Source organism: Rhinopithecus bieti, unplaced genomic scaffold (assembly GCF_001698545.2).
Source record: "Rhinopithecus bieti isolate Rb0 unplaced genomic scaffold, ASM169854v2 scaffold_25940, whole genome shotgun sequence".
NCBI lineage: Eukaryota > Metazoa > Chordata > Mammalia > Primates > Cercopithecidae > Rhinopithecus > Rhinopithecus bieti.
The window spans coordinates 2,836,127-2,854,424 of record NW_016811810.1 but is presented as its reverse complement, the minus strand read 5'-3'; the positions used below and the strand labels follow the sequence as shown (position 1 = coordinate 2,854,424).

The window sequence follows — 18,298 nt, the reverse complement described above, 5'->3', positions numbered from 1 at the left end:
AAAAAAAAAAAAAAAAAAAAACTCTGCTTGAATCCTTTGCTGGTCTCTAGAGGAGAGTGTTTTCTGCCTCTCCTGCACTCCTGTGGTGGGCCCAGGAAGGCGCCCTGCCCCTTTTCCAGAGACATGAAGTGCTTTTTGACCCTTCCTTAGCCACTGTGGGTGTTCACGGATGCTGTGGGGCCTCAGGGCTCAGCCATTGCTGCCCTTAACCCATAGGCTTGGGCTTTGCTTCTTCAGGGGAGAGGGGCTTCCTGTCTTTCAGCCTCCAGTCTGCTGGCACCTGCACCCCAGGGGTCCTGCCTTGTCCTGTGCTAGGCTTTCTCTTGAGCCCATGGAGAAGAGCTCGTGAGTGGGTGTGGCCGCCCAGGTGGCATCATTCTTTTTGCCTACCTGGGTGGCCCCTGGGGTCTCCCGTCCTTTCTCTGCTGCAGAGGCCAGTGCTCCCACCTTCTCTCCTGGGACTCTCTTTCGGTTTCAGGCTACGCCATGGCCCTGATGCTTCAGCTGTCTGTTGAGTCCAGGCCTTTCGTATTGTTAGGTTCGGGCAGCACTCTTTCCAGCTTCCTAGTCACAGGCAGAAGGGAAACTCTCCGAACCAGTATAAATTGCATTTCTCTAGTTATGAGTCAGCTTGAACTATCTTTTCATATGTTTAAGCACCAGTTTTATATCCTCTGTGTGTAAATTTCCTGTTTGTGTCTTTTGCCCGTTTTTTTTTTGTTTGTTTTTGGTTTCCTTGAAGTTTTTATGAGCTCTTTATATGTTAAGGATAATATTCGTCCTTTGTCTCTGGCATATGTTGCAAATATTTTCTCTCTGCTTGTCTTCTGTTGTCTTTCTGCGTTGCTTAGGGGTGTTTTTTGTTTGTTTTTGTTTGTTTGTTTGGTTTTTTTACACCATGCAGAAGTTTTCTTGTTTGCTTGCTTTTATAAAAGCTGTGGCATGCGTCAGTCTTTCCTTTTGTAGTATTTTGATTTTGAGTCCTACTTGGGAAACTTTTCCCTACATAGAGGTTAAAGGGGAATTCATTCTTCTGCCCATACTTTCATTGTTTTCTCTTTTCTGCATTGATAGCCACGAACCATTTGGAGTGTATTCTTTTTATTATGTGAGGTATGAACCAATTTTTTTTTTCCAAATGTCTAAGCAGATGTCTCAGCACCATTTATGAAAAAGTCCTTCTTTGATTGGTGATGCCGCATTTATCATATACTAAATTTCCATATGTACGTGGGTCTATTTTTAGACTTTCTTCCTTATTCCATTGGTCTATTTATATTTTCATGCACAGTTTTAATTATAGAGGCTTTCTAGCATTTTAATAATAGCGGTGTAATTCACATATCCTAAAGTTCACCCTTTTGAAGTGTATAAGTCAGTGAATTTTAGTCTATTGACAGTGTTGTACATTCATTACTATCGGATGCCGGAATATCTCCATCACCCTGAAAAGAAAGCCCACATATGAGCAGTCACTCTCTAGTCCCCTCCCCCGCCCTGGCATCGTCTGTCTGCTTTCGGTTTCTGTGGATTTGCATCTTGCGGCCTCTTGTGACAGTGGAATCACACGTGTGTGGCCTTTGACGTCTGGCTCCTTCTGCCTCGCACGGTGCTTTCAGGATCTGTTCCTGTTGTAACGCGTGTCAGGACTTCACTCTCTAGGACTCTGAAAGTCCGCAAGTGCGAGCCCTTTTTGTTTCGTGTTTTCCCGGTTATTCTTGTGTCTTTGTTTTCCTAGATGAACGGCCTGTGATGAACTGCCTGTCAACCCGTCCAGCTCCATAAAAACGCATGTTGGTATTTTTATTGCGATAGGAAAACGGACGTCTTTGTGATACAGTCATCCTATTGAAGAACAAGGGATAGCTATCTATTTGATCAGTTCTAGTTTTCTGAACTTTAAAATACTTTAAAGTCCCCTTGAAGAGGTTTTTCCCATTTCATGTTAAATTTATTCCTAGGTATACTGTGTTCTTTGTTACTGTTGTAAATGGGTTTTTTCCTACCATGACTGTCTCAGACTGGTTTCTGTGTATGCGAAGGCTGTGGATTTCTGTATGTTAATTTTATATCCTGGTACTTTACCAGAATCTTTTATTGTTCAGATTTTAACATTGTTTTGCTAGGGTTTTCCAAGTATACTGCCGTATCATTTACAAGCCGAGATAATCGTGTTTCATTTCTTTTTTTGTTTTTAATGTCGTGTTGATCTCTTGTTTTACTTGCATTGGCTGACACCACCAGAACAGTGTGGAATAGGACTAGAGATAGCCGGCACCTTTGTTTCCTTCTTGATATTCGGGAATGGTTCCTAGTGTTTTTTATTAAGTAAGGTGCTCGTTTAGGATGAAAGGTTCTTTGTTTTATCATTATAAGACAGCTTCTTGTGTTTCCATCAGGAATGAGCATTGAACTCTGTTGATGCTGTTTTTAACATCTGTAGAGAAACTCACCAGCTTTTCCCCATAGGTTCCTTAGGTTAATATGGTGTAGTGCACTGATGAGTGTCCTCTTGTTGAGCTAGCCTTGCATTCCTGGGAAAAACAAGCAGAGGGGGTTTTGGGTTTATTTATTAGTGTTTTATTTAGTATTTTTGCATCAGTATTTATAAGATGTTCGTTTGTAATTTTTTCTTTTTCTTGTTTTTAGGTTAGGTTTATTAGGTTTTGGTGACATGGTCATACATGCTTCGTAAAAGCAATCAGATTGGGAGGCTGAGGCGGGTAGATCACGAGGTCAGGAGATCGAGGCCATCCTGGCTAACACGGTGAAACTCCGTCTCTACTAAAAATAGAAAAAATTAGCTGGACGTGGTGGTGGGCGCCTGTAGTCCCAGGTACTCAGGAGGTTGAGGCAGGAGAATGGTGTGAACCCAGGAGACAGAGCTTGCGGTGAGCCGAGATCGCGCCGCTGCACTCCAGCCTGGGTGACAGAGAGAGACTCCATCTTAGAAAAAAAAAAAAAAAAAGCAATCAGAAAGTTTCCCTTCATTTTCAGTGCCCTGGGACAATTTATGGCACATTGAAAACGTTCGGCCAAATTCCTCTGCAAAACCGTCAGCTGCTGTAGCTGCATAGTCTTGAGTGTTCCTGTCCATGAACATGGTAGGTCCCTTCACTCATTTCCATGTTCTTCACTTTCTTTTAGTAATGTTTTGCACTTTTCAGTGCTTGCACCTTTTACGGTTTATTCCTATCATTAAAAAATAATTTCCAGTGAGTTTTAATTTTAGGTTTAATTTAGAACTTTTGGATGTAATTTTAGAGAAAAGTTGCCAGATTAACAGGAAAACATGTGTATATTTTGCCCAAATTTCCCAAATGTTAACACGTCCCTCATTTGGTTTATTCTTTCTTCCCCTCTCTCTGTCTTTCTCTCTGTCTCTTCTCTCTCTCTGTGTGTATATATATGTGTGGTTTTTCTCAGAACTACTTGATAGTGAGTTGCAGACGTGATGCTCCTTGATCCCCAAATAGACAGTGTGTGTAGCTACAGCACAGTGATCCAGATCGGGACATTGACATGGACACAATAGGCTTCTCCATTCTAAAGGTCGTGTTCGTATTCACAGGACAGACCTTTTGAATTGTGTTCTTTTTAGCAAAACGTCCTTTCTAGTACCATGAAATCCCAGATCCTGTGTTGGTTTTAGTGATTGTCTCTTTAGCCTCCTTTTATTTCAGACAACACCTCAGTCTGCCTGTCTTTGAGGACATTGACATTTTGAAGATGGCTGGTGAGTTCTTCTCAGTCTGAGTGTCTCTGCCGTTTCTCACAGTCACACATTTTGGGCAGGAAGATCATGGAAGTGATGTTCTTCTGTGTATCGTGTAAGAGGGATATATGGTGCTGGCTTGTCCCGTGGCTGATGATGCTGACTTAGATCATTTGATTAAGGTGATGCCTACCAGCCTTCTCTTATGTAAAATTATTTTCTTACATTTTTAATTTATAAGTATCTTAGGGAAGATCCTTTGCGATTATGTCAATATGCTGTTATTCATCAAACCTTCACATTCTAGCTGTAACATCTGTTGGACATTCTTACCAGAGTGAATGATTATCCTGATGGTTGCTGGTTCCATCATTCCTTCCACAGTTATTAGCTGGCTTTCTACTCTAAAGAAAAGCTCTTCTTGTTTTTTTCCTACTTACTCATCTGTAACAGTGTGGACTGATGGATTTTTATTTTATTCAATGAGTTATACAGTTCTTATTATTTATTTTAATGCTCAGATTGTCCACATTTGGCCAGGGAGAGCCTTTTCAAGCTGGTTCTTGTGTCCTTTTGAGATGCCCCTACCTTTATTTGAGCTTTTCCTTACTCTTTTGCATAACAGCATGCTCCATGCTCCAGACTTATACTTTCCTGGCTGTAGCCCTGGAGTCAGCCATTTCTCTAAGACATCTTAATATCTCTTGCTTGCTTTCAGTGAAGAGTGGTATTTAGGAAGCAAGAGCTCTGTGCTGGGTGTGTCCATTGCTATGGGGGTGTGTAGTGTCTCAGCCCTCTCAGTGGACAAAGCTAGGGAGTAGATGTCTGTCATGTACACACTCAGCTATGTAAATGAGTGTGCCTGTGTGATTATATATACCCACACACATCTATATCTGTATTTCTCTGTGCATCTTAAAAACTATGAATTCACGCTGACTCCTCCAAGTTCTAATCGAGTACCACTGCTTAGCGAGTGAGCGCGGGAGTGCTCAGTGTGGGGGGTGGGATGATGAGGACACGCTCCTTTTCCTCCGTAGCTCGTGGTCCAGTGGGGAGACTGCCATGAGGGCAGACATCAGGCCTTAGTGCTGGTACAGGGAGAGCACTGAGGAACCCTGAGTGTGGAAGGTGGGGCAGGTAAAAGGCACTGCAGCCATGGGGCGCCAGGCACCTTATTCTAGATCCGCTTTGTCCCTGTGACCTTGATAAGTGATTTTCGCTCCCCAGGTTTTGTTTTCTCATTTTAAAAATTGAGGTTTCACTTAGAGGATTGCTGGTACAGGTGACTCTTCTTCCTCACCTGGAACCATGCTGTCTGTCATCACTCATCGTCCCCTTTGATCCCCAGACAGGTCCTGCACATCTCCACAAGAGACTGTGGTCTCACGAGCAGGTGTGACCAGACGCAGGGCACCATCTGTTGGGCATCCCGGTCTCATGCGAGAGCGTGCGTGGTCTTCACCCTGATATCTCTGGGTCAGTTGGCTTCCAAAGCACCCTGAGGGCACATTCATGGGTGGGTGCCATTTTGGTGGATTCTATGCACAGTGGGCAGTCGAGGGGAGGGTGGTCCAGGGGACATCAGTCACAGCTTGAAGGCTCCTGTGGGGACCAGTTCGTGGTGTCTGGCCCTTAGGGTAAGTGGCAGGCTGGGCGGCTCAGGATTCCCTGGGAACGCCTTCTTCAGGTTGTGTTTTCATGTTCCTACAGGGACCAGTGGACCAAGAGGCCACCTTGAAGGGGCTCTGTGGGGGCTGGTGAGAAGCTTAGGGTGGCCTAGGGAAAGGGTGCAGTGGAGCCAGGCTCATGGGGCTGGGGAGGGGCACAAGGCCCCTGTGCACCCTGAATCGGAGCTTTAACCCACATCTCTTCTCCCTCTCCTCCCTGGTTCCCACCGAAAAGGCCACGTCTCCCCAGGCCACCTCCACCGGTGATGGAGCCGTGTGACATTTTCTTACAGAGGGCAGGGCCAGCAGCCTCCACACTGAGCTGGAGGAACTAGGAAACAGGATCCAGAGGCTCCCCGCTTCCTCACCAGGCCCTGCTGTTTCCTCTGGGCCACGTGGTCTTGGGATGGCTCTCCCTGTAGGGCCATCCCTGGCAGATACCAGTGCACAGGGAGCCACAGCTCTCACACAGCCACGTGGGGAGATGACAGAAGGTCCTCTTCCTTGCTGGTGGCTTGGAGACTGGTCTGTTTGAGCGTGGCATGGTGGCTGTGGGCTTCTGGGGGACCAGGACCCCTTCTAGGTGTCTATGCGTTAGGGTGGGGCCAGGGACCCGAGTGTCCAGAGACTTGGAAGTTGGGCTTTGAGTTCCTGCCTGGGACCTGAGAGTGTCTCACATGTTTCATCTCACTGGTCTTCATGCCCACCCTCAGAGATCTCCCTTCTTAGTCTCATTTTACAGATGAGGAAACAGATTCAAGGGCAAGGACTTGCTGGGGCACAGCAGGCTGGAGAGGACTAGCTAGAGGCTGAGCTGGGACTTATCTAGGTCTTCTGCTCCTGGACTGGGACTATGCTGTGGTGTGAGTGTCCCCTCCAAAGTTCACTGAAATCCGGTCACCATTGTGATGGTATGAAGAGTGGGACCCCTGAGAGGTGACTGGGTCGTGGTCACTGCTGTATCTGGGGGTGGGCTCCTGATGAGAGGAAGCGCCGGCCCCTGCTTGCTCTTGGCCTCACGTGCTTGTGTGCTTTTCCACCGGAGGCCCCTCCGTCTTGGACTTCCCAGCCCCCAGAACCACGAGCTGAGGCCATCTCTTTTCTTTACAGACTCCCCTGTGTGTAACATTCTGTTACAGCAGCAGAAAGTGGGCTCAGACGATGTTCTCTGCCTTACACTGAATGCTTTTAGGGATTATACAGAGAAGTCGAAAGAGGCCGAAAATATCCAGGGCAGGGAGGTGACCTACTGCTGTCAACATGGGTCTGTTGAGGCCAAGTAAGGGAGTCCGCTCATTCATGGTGGGAGGACAGCTCCAGCAGCAACCCCTGAGGCCATAGCTCCACTGGGGTCCTGGGTCTGTCTCTTCCCGCCTGGGAGTGGGATGCCAGATAGGGAGCTCTCTTTTCCTGGGATTGCCCCTTCCTGTGCCGCTGTCTGATTGCTGTCTGTGGAGAGGCTGTGTTACAGGTGTGGTGAAAGCTGCGTGCCAGGCAGAGGAGCTGCAGCATGGCCACCTGTGGAGGTTCCCGGTGGGCAGCTGCCCTGCACAGTAAGCCCTCCTGCTGCAGGCGATCAGGGCGCCTCATCCATCATTCAGTTTCTCCTCTTGAACTTTGCAGTTTCATTTTGCCCGGGAAAATGGTTTCCCCCAAAGGGCAGGCTTCGGGGAGCAGAGGTTTGCACTGTGGTACCTCTCCCTCGGTGTGCGCGGCGAGGGCTCCCGGCGGTCTGCAGCGGCGGCTGGCTTTTTGGTCTCTCCCTGTGGTGGGGCGTGGCCGAGGGCTCCCGGCGGTCTGCAGCAGGCGCTGGCTGTGGTCTGGCCGTTGATCTAGGCGTCCGCTCCCTGTGAACTGGCAGCTCCCTCTGTCTCTTCCAGCCTTGTCTGTGGAGCTCGCCTGAGGCTCACTGAGCGAGTGTGAGGGCAGCATGCCTGCCACTGGCCAAGGGCAAGCCCGAGCCTGAGCTCCCTGGGAGCGAGTTCAGCTCCACCCCTGTCACCGCGTTGTTTCCCAGAGGACAGGGGAGGCTGGGGGCTGCAGAAAGCCCGTGCGTGAGCCGCCCAGCTGGGGCCAGAGCCTGCCCCAGGATTCACTCCGCCACACTGGGTCCGCAGGGGGGCACCGTGGAGGCCACAGGTCGCCCTTGCCCTGGCCCCTTGTCCGGGTGTGGGCCCTGGGCTGCTTTCTGTGCCCTCGCTCCTGGGAGGCAGCGCCACTTCCTGCCGTTGCCTCTGCTGCTGCATGTCCCAGCTGGTGGCTCAGCACTGGGCTCGCCCGAGGAGCCCATCCCTGCATTCATGTCCTCCAGCCCGAGTTGTCAGGGGCCTCTGGTGCCCTCACTGACCAGGCACATCCAATCAGCTGCCCTCCTCGTTTCCTCCCCCATGGGACAAGTGTGATGCTGCTTTCCTGTCTGTCCCTGTTTGGAGCACAGAGTCTTCGAGAGCAGGCCAGGTCTGTCTGGAGCTGCTGTGTCCCCACCATGGTGCCCGGGTCAGAGGTTCAGGGAACGCATGCCTGAAGGTGAGGGCGGGACTGCTGTCCGTTTGACAGATGAGAAAACCAAGGGCGGGAGAGCTAATGCGACCTCTGTGGGGCCTGGCCCTGCGAGCGACCTGCTCTCAAGCCAGGTTGAGGGGCTGGGGCTGTTCTGGAAGCCCGGCCTGGAGAACACTGTTCCCACCTGCTGGGGGAAGGGCGGCCCAGTCTGGATATCCTCTGCCTGTGTGGGGCCCGGCCCCCTGCCTCAGAGGCCCTGTTGGGGAGTCTGACTGAGGGGCTCAAGACCCACGCACTGGCCCCACAGCCCAGGGGTTGGGGACCCAGCCCCAGAGCTGGGGCCGGGAGTCTGGTGGGCAGTTGGGTTGGCCTGCTGCCTGGCCTCCCCTCCTCCTGGGCCTGGGTGCTTTGTCCCAGGGGCAGGCTGAGTTGCCAGGGTGGTGGCATGCCTGAAGTGGGTGTTCCCTGGCACCGCCACTTCCCCCGGCGCCCTGCAAACAGGATCTGGGCAGTGCAAGGACAGACGGCTCCCTTCAGGCTGTCGGGGGTTGGGGGCCCTGGGAAGAGCCGGCGCCAGCCTGAGGGGCATGAGGCCGGAGGGGCTGGTGGCTGGCCTTGGCGGGCACGGAAGCAGCTCGGTAGGAAGCCTTCTTGGGAGCAAGTGGGGCATTGTCCCTGGCCTCCGTCTGGCCTCATTGAGGCAGCCCTGGGGCTCAGGCCATTCTTGGGCAAAACAGCCTGGCAGCCTCTGCCCACCCCTCCGGCCTGGCCCTGCTGCCAGCTTCCGCCCAGCTGGGCTGCGAATGGCTTCTGCAGCCTTTGCCTAGGCCCTCAGCCACATCTGGCTCAGCCAGTGCCCACTCTGCCCTTGCCACACTCCCCCAAGGGACCCCATGTCCCCCTCAAGCCTCGTCCCTGTTCTCTGCCACATCCCCTCCTGGCCGTGCCTTTGGCTGCCCAGCCCTCCCTCCTCTGAGCACTGGCCCTGGCTAGGTTATGCTGGCCTGCCTTCTCCTGGAGGCTTCGGGGGCCCCACCATGTCCTGAACTCAGCAGGGTGCTTTGGTTGGGAAGGTCTGGCTCCCTCTGTTGCTGTGCCCAGGCCTTCGAGGCCGCACCCCACAGTGCCCGGCTGCTTTCCTGGCTTCTGTGCCACGGCCCTTCCCTGCACCCACCTCACTCCTGGGAGGCTCTCGTGGTATCAGGGTGAAGTCCCACCTGAGTGAGCCAGCATGCCTGGGCGCTGACCCCTCCTCCTGGCAGGGCAGCTGTGCCAGCTGTGGTTGGCAGTGCGCTCCTTCTGGGACAGGAGTGGCATGCTGCGGCCAGGGGGTCTGAGGCCTTCTGGCGTGTTTCATGCCCTGCACTGACGGCTGGCTGACCCCGGGCCTTAGTGTCCTCTTCTTGAATGGGGTTATAACTCCTGCCTCACAGTGTCGTGAGGATCAGCCTTGCTCACAAAAGTGAGGCACCTGGCCAGGGTGCTGAGCAGGTGCAGGTGAGGCAGGCAGGCTCTGGGTGGCCGGGGGCCAGTCAGATTCTCTTTTGGGGATTTCCACGGCTCCCCTGTGAATGGGACGCATGAGAGCACCTCCTCATGGACTCGTGTGGCATCCAGCGACGTGAGTGGTGCCGAGTCTCAGGACACTGGCTCAGCACCTGTGAGGGCTGGGCTTCTCGTTCTTTCCCCCTCAGTGAAGGGTGGGCTGATCCTGTGGGGGTCCTTGACTGGGGACAGGAGACAGGGTTTCTGGTCTGGCTTGCTGGGACGTGCTGAGGTCAGGGCAGGGCTGGGGTGATGACGCACTGGACTGGGCCAGCCCTGGGTGAGGACGGCTTCAGCAGGTGTGCAGCCTCCCCTAGGCAGGGAACAGGTGGGCGTCTACGTCTCACGGAGCGTGGCGATGCTCGGCCTGACATGTGGTCAGCATCGGGCTCTGAGGTCAGGTATGGGCAGGAAGGTCAGGACGGGAGCACCTGGCTGGCCTGGTGGGGCCGTGGGCTGGCTGTGGGGTGGAGGAGCAGGAGCAGCATGGGGGAAGCCAGGGCACAGCCTGGCAAAGGCATGGAGGTGGGAGGCAGCCTGGGTGAAACAGGCAGAACCCCCAGAGAGCAAGGGCGTGGGGCAGGGGCGCACCAAGAGCTGAGGCTGGGGCAGGACAGGGCCCAGCTCCCAGACACCTTGGGTGCCGGTGTGGGCACAGGGGCCACTGCTGGCTGGGGCAGTACTGGGGAGGGCTGGACCAGCGCAGGATGGGGGTTGAGTTGGACACTGGAGGGAAGTGGAAGCGTGGGGCACCTGGAGGGTTTGGGTTGGTACAGCTTAGTACCCTGTGGCCCCTTGTGGTCTCCCAGCGATGGGGGGCTTGCACACACTGGGTTCCAGGTGTCCCGAGTGGCTGGCCAGGCGGGGCTGTTAGTAGGCAGAAGACACGTGTTCCCAGACCAGCCGCCTCTGCCTGCGGTGACTCGGTGGCCCCTCCCACAGGTTGGCCTTTGTCTCTGTGTTGGCTGAGCAGACACAGGTGTTTCATGTTCCCGTGTGCAGCGAAATGAAATTGTGAATTTGGTCAGGTGGTCTCTGGTGGCGACTGAGCAGCTCACGAATCTTCACTCCCCTCCGCGTGCCTGGCCGGAGCAGAGGGAATTTGGGCAGCCTTCCAGTCCCCCCCGGGGGCCCCAGCTCTGATTCAGCTGAGCTCTTTCAGACTTGAATCTCTTCCCTCCTCCCGTGAGTGCTCCTACCTCTCATGAGCCCTCCTCAAGCTTCCTGTGCTCCCCCTTGTCCTGAAACCCAGCAGACCCCGCTGCCCTTTGCAGTGATGGCCGCTGGCTGCTCCTCCTTGTCCTGAAACCCAGCAGACCCTGCTGCCCTTTGCAGTCTCATGGAGCCTCTGCCGTGGCTTTTGTGACCTCTGGTTAACATCCCCCCAACTTGTCCCCATCTCCTATGTTGTCTGTGGGGCCCTCTCCTCTCTCCACAGAGGCTTCGCTCCCTGGGAGTTCTCTTCCTTACAACTGTCCCTACACAGTGGACTCCCCTTCTGCATCTAGCCCCACCTCCAGGGCTTTGGGTATCTGCCTGCCTGCGGGAGCCCCTCTGCGCTCATCCCTGCACACGGCTCCCCTCACTTTCTGGCATGAGGAAGTCAAAGCACTGTCCTCATGCCTTCTGGGCCAGAACCTGGGGCTTGTCCTTGACTCTCCCTGGGTTCAGTGCCAATCCCTAGCTCCACCCTCCCTCCCTGCCCAGGTCCTGGTTTCTGCCACCACCTGCTCACTGCCTTGCCAGCCCCTCACGTGCCCCCAGCAGCTTGCTCTCGATCCTGAAGCAGAGGGAGCTCCCCAAACACAAGTCTCATGTCAGGCCTGACTGACCCCCCTCAGTGCCTCACCATCATTTTAGGTGATGCCAAGTAGTACCCTGTGCTGAGGACCCCCTTGAGCCACTTTCTTGGGACTGCTGGACCCTCCCCACCTGGGGTTTGAGCACCCCTCCCCGAGTTCTCTGAAAGCCTCTGCAGCAACCCTTGCCCAAGACGGCTTGTGCTGGCTCCTCCATGGAAGTTCATGTCCTGAGGCCGGGACAGGCCTGCTCTGCTGGTGTGGTGGCACTGGGGCACGAAGGGTGTATCTGTAGGATTGGGCCATGCCCTGCATCAGCTGTGTCTCCCTGTGGCCTGTGTGGCCACCTGGGACAAAGCTAGGTGCTCTGGGGCCGCCTCCCAGGGATTTAAGGAGAGCCCTGGATGCTCACCTGGCTCTTGTGTGCTGAAGGCACCCCCCGAACAGCCCTCCCCTTGGTTCCAGACACGTCTTTCTAGATGATGTTTCACTGGAATTCTACAAATTAAGGCTTAATACTTTAAAATTATACGTGCATGTAGTTTAGAGAGTAAATGAGTTAAATGAGTTGTACAAAGTTAATTAAGAAAAACAGTCATCCCCAGTCACCCTCCATCCCCTTTCCCAGACTCATCTATGCTGATTCTTCTAGTAGATTCTTTTGATGTTGCTCTCTAAATAATAGACCTCTATTGCTACTTGATTTTTTAAATGTTTATGCATTATCAGCTTGCAAGATGAGGATTCAGGTCTGTCTGCACACACAAGTACCTGCTGTCTCACAGGTACACACAGGCACACACATGCCCACCACATATGTACACACATGCATGCACACACACCCAGGGGCACGCACACACATGTGCACGCACACACGTATGCACACACTTCCTGCTTCCCCTCCTTCCGGTGTAGCTGCAGTGTTGTCACACTCTCAAGGAGACCAGGGCTTTCCTAATTAGAACCATATGTGCCACTGGAATCAGCCCAGTCATAGGAAACCGGAATGATTTTCTTCTCTGCTCAACCTTTGGTTTTCCCTGGAGTTTGTAACTGCCTTTGTTTGCCTGGTGTTTTTTGTACTTCTTAGGAGCCTGAAGCCCTCCTCTAGCTCTCAGTCTCACGTTCCTTCACATCAGCGGTTTGGCTTTTGTCTTCTTGAAGAAGTCTCTCTAGAACGTTCTCCTGGGGCCCTGTCAGTGGGCTGCCCTCCTTGCCTGGGCACAGCTTTTGCCCTGGGTCCCCTTCAGTTTCTTCTGGTTGCAGGCGGTCCAGGCCTTCTTCCCTCCTCANTGACCAGCGCAGGATGGGGTTGAGTTGGACACTGGAGGGAAGTGGAAGCGTGGGGCACCTGGAGGGTTTGGGTTGGTACAGCTTAGTACCCTGTGGCCCCTTGTGGTCTCCCAGCGATGGGGGGCTTGCACACACTGGGTTCCAGGTGTCCCGAGTGGCTGGCCAGGCGGGGCTGTTAGTAGGCAGAAGACACGTGTTCCCAGACCAGCCGCCTCTGCCTGCGGTGACTCGGTGGCCCCTCCCACAGGTTGGCCTTTGTCTCTGTGTTGGCTGAGCAGACACAGGTGTTTCATGTTCCCGTGTGCAGCGAAATGAAATTGTGAATTTGGTCAGGTGGTCTCTGGTGGCGACTGAGCAGCTCACGAATCTTCACTCCCCTCCGCGTGCCTGGCCGGAGCAGAGGGAATTTGGGCAGCCTTCCAGTCCCCCCCGGGGCCCCAGCTCTGATTCAGCTGAGCTCTTTCAGACTTGAATCTCTTCCCTCCTCCCGTGAGTGCTCCTACCTCTCATGAGCCCTCCTCAAGCTTCCTGTGCTCCCCTTGTCCTGAAACCCAGCAGACCCCGCTGCCCTTTGCAGTGATGGCCGCTGGCTGCTCCTCCTTGTCCTGAAACCCAGCAGACCCTGCTGCCCTTTGCAGTCTCATGGAGCCTCTGCCGTGGCTTTTGTGACCTCTGGTTAACATCCCCCCAACTTGTCCCCATCTCCTATGTTGTCTGTGGGGCCCTCTCCTCTCTCCACAGAGGCTTCGCTCCCTGGGAGTTCTCTTCCTTACAACTGTCCCTACACAGTGGACTCCCCTTCTGCATCTAGCCCCACCTCCAGGGCTTTGGGTATCTGCCTGCCTGCGGGAGCCCCTCTGCGCTCATCCCTGCACACGGCTCCCCTCACTTTCTGGCATGAGGAAGTCAAAGCACTGTCCTCATGCCTTCTGGGCCAGAACCTGGGGCTTGTCCTTGACTCTCCCTGGGTTCAGTGCCAATCCCTAGCTCCACCCTCCCTCCCTGCCCAGGTCCTGGTTTCTGCCACCACCTGCTCACTGCCTTGCCAGCCCCTCACGTGCCCCAGCAGCTTGCTCTCGATCCTGAAGCAGAGGGAGCTCCCCAAACACAAGTCTCATGTCAGGCCTGACTGACCCCCCTCAGTGCCTCACCATCATTTTAGGTGATGCCAAGTAGTACCCTGTGCTGAGGACCCCTTGAGCCACTTTCTTGGGACTGCTGGACCCTCCCCACCTGGGGTTTGAGCACCCCTCCCCGAGTTCTCTGAAAGCCTCTGCAGCAACCCTTGCCCAAGACGGCTTGTGCTGGCTCCTCCATGGAAGTTCATGTCCTGAGGCCGGGACAGGCCTGCTCTGCTGGTGTGGTGGCACTGGGGCACGAAGGGTGTATCTGTAGGATTGGGCCATGCCCTGCATCAGCTGTGTCTCCCTGTGGCCTGTGTGGCCACCTGGGACAAAGCTAGGTGCTCTGGGGCCGCCTCCCAGGGATTTAAGGAGAGCCCTGGATGCTCACCTGGCTCTTGTGTGCTGAAGGCACCCCCCGAACAGCCCTCCCCTTGGTTCCAGACACGTCTTTCTAGATGATGTTTCACTGGAATTCTACAAATTAAGGCTTAATACTTTAAAATTATACGTGCATGTAGTTTAGAGAGTAAATGAGTTAAATGAGTTGTACAAAGTTAATTAAGAAAACAGTCATCCCCAGTCACCCTCCATCCCCTTTCCCAGACTCATCTATGCTGATTCTTCTAGTAGATTCTTTTGATGTTGCTCTCTAAATAATAGACCTCTATTGCTACTTGATTTTTTAAATGTTTATGCATTATCAGCTTGCAAGATGAGGATTCAGGTCTGTCTGCACACACAAGTACCTGCTGTCTCACAGGTACACACAGGCACACACATGCCCACCACATATGTACACACATGCATGCACACACACCCAGGGGCACGCACACACATGTGCACGCACACACGTATGCACACACTTCCTGCTTCCCCTCCTTCCGGTGTAGCTGCAGTGTTGTCACACTCTCAAGGAGACCAGGGCTTTCCTAATTAGAACCATATGTGCCACTGGAATCAGCCCAGTCATAGGAAACCGGAATGATTTTCTTCTCTGCTCAACCTTTGGTTTTCCCTGGAGTTTGTAACTGCCTTTGTTTGCCTGGTGTTTTTTGTACTTCTTAGGAGCCTGAAGCCCTCCTCTAGCTCTCAGTCTCACGTTCCTTCACATCAGCGGTTTGGCTTTTGTCTTCTTGAAGAAGTCTCTCTAGAACGTTCTCCTGGGGCCCTGTCAGTGGGCTGCCCTCCTTGCCTGGGCACAGCTTTTGCCCTGGGTCCCCTTCAGTTTCTTCTGGTTGCAGGCGGTCCAGGCCTTCTTCCCTCCTCACGGTTCCTGGTTCTGGCAGAGCTCACCCTCGAGTACCTCGCTGAGAAAACATGTGTGGAGGGGTGGTCTGGGGACCCCCGGTGTTGGAAATGGCCTCCTATGGCCCTCACACTAGTTCTGCCCGCACTGAAGCTGTGGGGATCTCCCCAGTCACCGTGGCCTCTGGTGCTGGATGTGGGACTTGGTTGCCTGTGGACAGTCTCCTTGTCTGGGTGTCCCGAGGTCTCCCGGGGCGTGAGGGGCCCCTACCCAGCTTGAGTGAGCTCCGGCTGGGATCCGTGTGAATGCTGTTGCTGACGATTCTCTTCCCCTGGCTCTCCCGTCCTTCTTTCTGAAGCTCCGCTTCCTCCGATGGAGAAGTGCCTGTGCAGGGCCGGTGGTTTCCTCTGACTCCCCGTGTCTTCGTGCTCTGGTTTCTGGAGGCGCTCGCTCTGCCTGCCCCTTCTATGGAGCTCTTTGCTGCTGCTCCCAGTGTTGACTTCTCAGTGCTCCTCTGTGTTCTCCGAAAGTCCCTTTCTTGGCGTCCCGTTCCTGTGCTGGGGCTGTGAACACAGCCTTTGTTATCTGGGCTCGTTCCTTTGAGGGCAGTACAGAGAACACAGGCGTTGGAACCAGACTGCCCGGGTCTGAAGCCTTCTCCACCCGTTACCAGCTGGGGGACCTTGGGCAAGTTACCTCACCTCTCCGTGCCTCAGTTTCCTCAGCTGCAAGGTAAAGATAATTGTGGCCCCAGCGTAGAGGGTTCTGTGGATGGATCTGTGCGAGCAGTAAAGCGCCTGTGTGGTTGTCATCATGCGCCAAGAGGTAAGGAAGTGCTAGCTGCTGCGCTGTTCCGTCTGAGAGTTTTCTCTCTGGATAGTGTGTGTTTTCCTCCACGCTGTGTTTCCCCCGTGTGTCTTGGGCTGTCTTCCACATCTGAGCTTTTCCCGATCAGGCCCCGACCCGTGTGTGGAGCTCTCTGCTCGCTGGGTTGAGATTTGCCTCTCACTCGGGGCTCCTGGAATCCCACCTGCCCTCAGAGCCCACCCTCCCCTGGGGCAGCAGACTTCTCCTGCCTCCTGTCTTCCCCTGAGACCCAACTTCCTGCCCACCTCCCCATCCCAGGCAGTGTGGAGAGAGGGGACTGGGCAGGTACCTGGGATGGGAGGCCTGAGACCCGTGGAGAGAGGGGCTGAGCACCGCTCTGCCTGCCGCCTCCCTGCGTGGGGCTGGACGTCTTCATGTGCCTCGGTTGAACTCGGTGCAGCGGCAGCTTGCACCAGCAGCAGGTGTGAGTGTGGCAGTCCTGCTGGGCCTGCCTGGAGGGTGCCACGGCTGTAGGACGGCACTGCTGTCCCCGAGGGGTTTTGTTTTTGGAAAATGCAGTGGTTTTTAATAAAGGTGTTCTCTGTGTTCACAGTAAGAGCTTTGTTATTTAAAATGAATTACTATGGTGTCAGAAGGCTGCGTTTGAGTTCCTAATGCGGTGGGTGTTGGTAGGTGCGATCCGCAGCCACCAGAGCTGTTTGGGTCCCGATTGTTCTGAGCAGGGCAGTGGGGCCCACTGGGGCCATGGTGTCCTGGTGCTGCCCTGTTCTGGGCGGGGCTGGATGGCACAGGCAGGCATCTTGCTCAGAGGGAACGTGGGGGTCACACCGCCTTCCCCAGCCCTAGGGACTTGGGCCTGTACTCAGCTGGCGTGAGGCTCACTTGGCTCTGAAACCTGCCTTTGTGCTTCGGGTGTTATTGTGGGAGGTGTTTCTTGCCCTAAGGTGTTTAGAACTGAGTGTGGCCTGGCTGGCAGGCTCCATAGTGATAGCGTTAGGGTCTAGGCCAGTCAGAAGCTGCCCGCACAGGGACCCCTGTACACAGGGAGGACGCTCTGGCAGTGTCTGGGCAGGAGAGCTCCCGTTGTCCTCTGGTCGTTTGCTCTGAGTCCCTGGAGCTGCAGCCCATGGGAGGAGCGGTTTGGGCAGGATGCCCAGCTCCCCAGGCCAGGGATAGCTGGTGCCCCAAGGATGGCACTAACGCTGTGAGTTACGTGTTTAGTGCTTACTGTTCGCCAACTGTAATGTGTGTCTGATTACATCTCACAACAGCCCTAAGACGCAGGTCCTCTTCTTCCCCTTACTTCACAGATGAGGAAACTGAGGCCCAGAGAGGCCCCGTGGCTCTTGCCCAGCTGCACAGGTTGCACTCAGCCAGGGCAGAGCCACCCCGGGCCTGACCCAGCCCCGCTACCGTGGAGTGCGGCTCAGGACAGCGGAGCTGGAGATGCTGGCGGGCTGTGTGAGCGCAGGGTTCTCAGCCTGGCCTGGGCCTGACTCACATGCAGTGGATGCTGTCCTGCCTGCATGGCGGGGATCCTGCCTGCATGGCGGGGGTCCTGCCTGCATGGCGGGGGTCCTGCCTGCATGGCGGGGGTCCTGCCGGGGCCCAGTGCTCCCAGAAGCCAGCTGGGATGCTGGTGGTGGGGGTTGGTCTTTAAGAGCCGGCCAGAGGGCTCACCTTGCTGGGGGTCCCTTTTGGGAGGGCATGGGGCACACCTTCCTCAGGCTGTGTTTCTGTGTTCCTACAGGGACCTGTGGACCAAGAGGCACCTTGAAGGGGCTCTATGGGGTTGCTGTTTGGGGGCTGGTGAGAAGCCTGGAGCAGCCTAGGGAATGAGTACGGTGGAGCCAGGGTCCTGGGGCTGGGGAGGGTCAGGAGGCCCCTGTGCACCCTGAATTGGAGTTTTAATCCCCATCTCTTCCCCGTCTTCCCCCTGGTTTTCCTGTTTCCTCCAGCTCAGTGTGGAGGCTGCTGGCCCTGCCATCTGTAAGAAGATGTCGGACGGATCCATCGCTGGCGGAGGTGGCCTGCGGAGCCGTGGCCCTTTCGGGGGACCTTCAAGACAAGGCTATCAGCCCCTAGGTAATGATAGTAGCTGGCAGTGGGGGCAGGGAGGAGGGGATGGCAGTGGGTAGGGTCCCCACTGTGTCATGCTGATGGCTATACACCAGTTCTGTTCTGTTGAGGAAAGTGGCCTGTGTCCTGAGATGGGGTGTGACTGCTGAGCTCAGGCGATTCAGGCCCCTGGAAAGGAAGCATCAGGAGTGGCTGTCCTGAGTGTGGGCAGACCTGAGTGTCCCAGTTCATGCTGGGCATGGAGCTGGCGCTCGGAGAACCAAGCTGCTGGTGGGTGGTGCTCGGGGTGTTTGGAGAATGGCTGAGGGGATGCAGGATCCTACCTGGCCTTCCTAATGACGGTGTGGAGCAGGCGGCACTTTGCACTCTGTACAGAGGAGGAAGCTGAGGCCCCTGGGGCTCATAAACCTCACCCCAGGGTCATGCAGCTGGTGCAAGGTAGAGCTGGGGTTTATTTCTAGGTATTTCAGAGCGTATTTTAGACAGGGGTGCGCTGG

The 18,298-nt window shown here is 54.7% G+C and overlaps 1 protein-coding gene across 11 annotated transcripts in view; it reads left to right on the top strand.

Moving 5' to 3' along the window:
* Positions 1 to 5,211: 5,211 nt before the first annotated feature.
* Positions 5,212 to 18,298, top strand: part of TSNARE1 (t-SNARE domain containing 1) — a 99,563-nt gene continuing 86,476 nt past the window's right edge. For 10 of the 11 annotated variants that reach the window (XR_001889753.1, XR_001889754.1, XR_001889755.1 and 7 more), the window contains exons 1-2: positions 17,470 to 17,561; positions 17,681 to 17,807. Coding sequence is in view for 8 of the 11 variants with exons in the window: in XM_017895145.1 (XP_017750634.1) it covers positions 17,720 to 17,807 (88 nt within the window). In the remaining 3 variants the exon portion in view is untranslated. Of the gene's footprint in view, positions 5,235 to 17,469; positions 17,562 to 17,680; positions 17,808 to 18,298 lie in introns of those variants that run through there. The other variant, XM_017895142.1, reaches the window with a different exon arrangement.